Source organism: Poecilia formosa, unplaced genomic scaffold, assembly GCF_000485575.1.
Source record: "Poecilia formosa unplaced genomic scaffold, Poecilia_formosa-5.1.2 Scaffold2592, whole genome shotgun sequence".
In the NCBI taxonomy this organism is placed as follows: domain Eukaryota; kingdom Metazoa; phylum Chordata; class Actinopteri; order Cyprinodontiformes; family Poeciliidae; genus Poecilia; species Poecilia formosa.
In genome coordinates, this window is record NW_006802531.1 from 1 (window position 1) to 5,355 (window position 5,355).

Sequence of the window (5,355 nt, forward strand, 5' to 3'; positions counted from 1 at the left end):
TTGTTGGTTATTTTTCCAAATGTGTAAAGCTGGAAAGGCTTGACTGAATGAGGACTTTGCTACTTTGATGCTTAACAAATTGTCCACATTTTCTCCTAAAGATATTACAGAAGATGCTATTTGTAGGATTTACTGGATACAAGTTTAATGTCAAAGGGTGGGGTGGAGACAAAGTAATATTTATTGGATGGCTGAGGCACTGTTGGCCTCAAAGGACTGTTTTACAACACTGGAATGAGTTAGCAAATCCACATGCCGTTTGCTGTACAAAATTAATAAATATGTTTCCTTGTCCCTTCGTGACGTAGTTTAACAACTGCGCAACAAAACACTGAAGCATATTTTGTGTTTGTGTTTAGGAGCTGAAAGGCAAGTTCCTGGTCAAGGGGAAACGACTGAACAAACTGGATGCCATGTTCTCCAACAACAACACCACTGTTGAAGAGGACTCGGTGTCTGAGGAGGATGAGGCTGTAGATTGTAAGGAGAACGATCAAAAAGCAAAGGCAAAGGTGAGTCACGTGATTTGTACCTGTTCAAAAGAAAATCTAAAAAGTAAAGAACTGGTTTGACTAGTCTTCCATTTTCTTTCAGAAAGCAAAGATCAAACTCGCCAAAGAACTGTCGGATATTGTTATCTATTGTAAGAGCGTCCATTTCGGTGGGTTTGAACATGCCAGAGACAACCAGAGCTTCTATGAAATGTCGTCTTTGAAGGAGAGCAAAGCCTTCCAACTGGCTGATGCTTCAGGTAAATTAAGAAACTGTCAGTGGTTGTGAGAACAGTAAAAACAAAAACTCTATCAATCTAAAGATTTGCCCACGATACAGAAAAGCTAGTAAGAGGGTAACAACAGAATATGGTATGTACTCAAAAATACAACTTAAACACTATATTAGAAGATACGTAGCCATTCTGTTCTCACTGTCTGTGATTAAACCAGATCAAACTGTCAGCTGTGATTGCTACAATTAATCAGATCATTAATTGTATGTTTACGTTTATGTTCCCTTACAGCCACTGCCTTCATCCATCACAACATGGACAAACTCACCAGGATCTACCCGGCAGGCTCGAGGACGGACTCCTCCAACTACAACCCTGTTCCTATGTGGAACGTTGGCTGTCAGATCGGTATTCTCCCTATAATTCAGTCTAGAATATGATATAAAATTCTTAGCACACTGAATACTGAGCATTGTTTTACTCTGATCCTTTTATCTGACCTTGTTTTTTTTTTTTTTTTTCTTTTTTAGTGGCGCTGAACTTCCAAACTAACACTAAGGAGATGCATCTTAATCAGGGCCGTTTTCTGCCAAACGGATTTTGCGGATACATCTTGAAGCCCGAATTCCAGAGAAGCCCGTCGTCTCAGTTCAATCCCCAATCTCTCACCGAAGGGCCATGGCTACAGAAGAAGGTCCTCCATGTCCTGGTGAGAGCTAACCTCAAAATGTTGCTCCTGATTTATTTAGGAACATGTATGTAGATATAACTTGCTGAAATTGTTCATGGTTCTGGCTGGGCGTCAAAGTTTCACTGAGCGGAAAGCTGTTTCACACCTCTGCTCTTCCTGCCAATGTGGTTACCTTCTAGACCTCAACCTTCTGTGCAGGTTAAGTTTTTGGACCAGAGATCCGGACTGTGAAAGCGATGCTTCTTAACCAATCAATGCGATAAAAAGTATACAAATAAAATGCTGAGTTAAGAACAAATTTAATTGATGTGAAGAGTGGGATTTAGGAAGATAGTTTTGGGGTTCTTCCAACAAATGTTTTTTTTAACATGTTCAAAATACAACTGTAAGTCATGTTGAAGGATCAGGCCAGAGATGGGTCTATGACATCATTTTAAAAAAAATACAGCCATATTAGTTTAGGAAAATACAAACCTGGATAAACTACACTGTTTATTGAACATCTTTTCAAAAACAGGGACTCAGTTTCAGAGGTTTGTAGTTTCGACTTGATGATTTTATTCTAAATATTCTGTCTCTTAACACAACAGGTGATCTCAGCTCAGCAGCTGCCTAAACTGAATAAGGACAAACAGAACTCCATCGTTGACCCTCTGGTGAAAGTGGAAATTCAGGGGGTGGCAGCAGACAACGACAAGAAGACGACGCACCACATCGAAAACAATGGTGAGTGTAACTCGCAGATGTGTACATGCACATCTCAGTGGATTAGAGTTTCATTGAAAATTGACTTTTTCTGTTAATAAAATGCTTCACAAGCACTTTGCTACCACACTTTTATCCCTTGGCCGCAGTTTGTAGCACTGTTCCCCTGCAGCAAGAAGGTCCTAGATTCAAATCCCGGCCCGGGGTCTTCATGCATGGAGTTTACATGTTATCCTTCCACTAATCTTTCCACTAATGTGATTAATACAGCACTCTGTGAACAACCAGTTTACTTGTCCATGACTTTATGGGTCACACCCTCATTGAGGAGAGTGTCAATGACTAAGTCTTTCTCTTGACTGTTCTGTGAATCATAAAATATACCTAAAATAACAATTATGTATAAATATTTTCACATAACATTTTTTGTATATGATGAATTGATCATTTCTAAAAAAAAATAAGTCCAAAACGAGTGTGCTGCTGACCAAAAGAACTGCTCCTTGCAGGGTTCAACCCCACGTGGAACACAAAATTTGAGTTCCCCATCAGTGTTCCTGAGCTGGCCTTGTTGCGGTTTGTGGTGGAGGACCATGACTCAGCGTCCCAGAATGACTACATCGGGCAGTACTGTCTGCCGCTCACCAGCGTTCGGAACGGTAGGAAACTCCAGCAACATAGAGAAGCGTGACGGAGGTCAGATACTCTTTAGAGGACTCATATTGGCAAGGAAATATTAACACATCAGAGTGTTTCACTTCAAAAATGTCTATGTTTTTGACATTTTCTAAATCATGTGACTTCAGTTGTGCAAAAAAAATCTGCTTTGCTGACAAGGCTGAAGTTGACTTCCTCTTTTCCAGGATATCGCCACGTCCCATTGCTCACCAAGAGGGGCGACATCATTCCCTCTGCAGGGCTGTTTGTGCATATCATGCTAATGGACCAGAAGTAGGATCTTATAGGGTAGGAAGCCTTCATGCAATCAGGGACGAGTTTGAACAGCCAACGACAGAGCAGTGACGAAGTATTGCAACTAGGTCGGATAAAACCTCATACTGGAAACCTTCTGTCTGTTTTTTATTACTTTTGACATAGTTGTTTTGAGCTATTATTCAATTTTACTATTATTACGAGAAAGGGAGAGTCATTAAAGCCGTGAGTGAATGAGAGACGTTATTTAATGACAGTCATTTAACTGTTTTATGCTCCTCTAGAAGAATAATTATTGTAAGTTTTACATAAGGTGCCTTCTTCTAACGTGCCGTGCAATCTTTTAGTGTTATTATATTGTTACTTTCCAAAAAATAATGGCCTGAGTCTTTGTTTGCCAAAGAGGGATTTTGGTATAAATGGATTTTTCACTTTTGGCTAAGAAGGCCGTTATTTCAGGAAGATGACAATATCAAGAAACAACCATTTGTGCATTTATTGTGTTTTTTTTCTAGACTTTGTGAGTAGAACAAGCCTTAATATATATGATTGCAAGGATCTGTACTAGGCATGGGCTGGTTACTGGTATCAAGTAACACCAAAGTGTTCACAGGTCACGGAATGAAAACTATGGACAATTTCCTGAGATGCAACACCGTATGGATCTGGTCCAGGTCCTTGACCTGTTGCTTCTCACTGCACTAAGCTGTCTGAACAAATTTTACTACACTTTTCCCACCCTTCCAAAAAAGCAGAAACATGTTGAAAATGTTTTTTTAAAAAAAAAAAAGGACTAGGATGGAGTAGCTACATGGCATGGTTTTAAAACAACGGCTGGCAGGCCATTATGAGCCGTTATGATCCGTTGATGTTGGGACTTTTAGTTTAACTTATGTTTCTGTTTTTAACATCTCTTATTTCTCTATAGCTTACCAAAAACAATTGTTTTTGCTTTGGATTTGTTTCCGCAAATTAGCATTTATTTCTCTTTATTGTCTATCTTGGGGTTCAGGTTTCTTACCTCCTTTTTTTATGTGCCGTCACCCTCTCCTCTGCACAGCTGATCCAATGCCTCATCCCTCCCAGGCCTGTGTTTTCCCTCCAGCTGTTCCTCATCTCTTGATTTGTCCTTCTGCATTAATACTCTTTGTTTCCCTGTTAGTTGGATTCTCACATGTTCCGAATCCACCGGTTCTTTCAGTAAGGCTTTTGTATTTCTTTCATTAAACATTGTCGTCATACTGCTGTCTTGCCTGCATTTTAGTCTGACCCTGGATATCAGACAAGCAGTATTTTTTTTTAAGGAAGGCTGATAGCTGTTACCCGTAGGTTCCAAGTGTCACTTTGTGAACAGAATGGTAGAAGGGTGCAATAGTATATGTATTAGGGACTTAAAAACTGCTAACTTTATCTATTTTTGTTGTTTTTATTTGAAATGTTATTGTGGTGCAACACTATACCAGTCCACGCCTTGTCTCTTATTTTACTTTCTTAAATAGGAATAATCTTATCTCTTTAGAGAGTTTATGTGCCTTTGTCCACCTTTTCTCAAGCCAAAGTCTTGTACCATACACTGTCTTATAATTTACATTTTACAGATGCATCATGATGAGATCGTACAGAATTACAGTTAATGAAATCACACTTAATGTCTTGTATTGTAATTTTCTTCTCAATGCTTGTTTTAGTGACAACTTTGTGTCTCCAACGTGTTGGCATTGGCACTAGTTCACGAATAAAAGCAGCTTTACTCTCTTACGGGTGGTTTTCTCTTTATTTGTTACATTTTGATTCATGGCAAGAACAAAGAAAACTTTATTAGGCGATCAGCTTGAATACATTGGAATGCTTTTATAAGAAGAGCACATTTATTAAATAACAATAACTCAATCGGTTTATAAGTAGATTTTTCTTTATGAATCATCTGAGCTTGCTAAATGGTTGAAAACATTGAAGTGAATAAGTTATTCGAATAAATCGCTGCTGCTCCTGCTTCTGTCAACAATGGCAACAAACCGTCGTTGGCTTGGATTTCTCGGTATCTCGGACGGACCGGTCTAACGCCGCTTCTGTGAAATCCAGAAGATAAATCCTTCCTAGAAGAGTCCTGCCTTTTTCTTCAGTTCGATCTGACGCCATTGGGGCATACCCAGAAACTCAGACCGACTGACACCGAGCAGGTTCTCAAAGTCCTCGTCAGACAGGTAGTCCTGCAGCGAGAAGAGAAGTGAGGACACAGTTAGGCTGCACCCTAGCGGCCACAATGTGTTATTACAATAGTCAAGGTTTATATAGGACA

The 5,355-nt window shown here is 39.5% G+C and overlaps 1 protein-coding gene across 1 annotated transcript; it reads left to right on the plus strand.

Annotated features, from left to right (window-relative positions):
* Positions 1 to 359: 359 nt before the first annotated feature.
* Positions 360 to 4,814, plus strand: LOC103133324 (1-phosphatidylinositol 4,5-bisphosphate phosphodiesterase delta-1-like; the record flags this gene model as incomplete). Its single annotated transcript, XM_007545101.1, has 7 exons — positions 360 to 512; positions 595 to 751; positions 1,019 to 1,135; positions 1,258 to 1,436; positions 2,009 to 2,144; positions 2,633 to 2,782; positions 2,987 to 4,814. Coding segments are annotated over 7 exons (984 nt in total), but the record flags the coding sequence as incomplete, so codon positions are not given.
* Between the last annotated feature and the right edge of the window lie 541 nt (positions 4,815 to 5,355).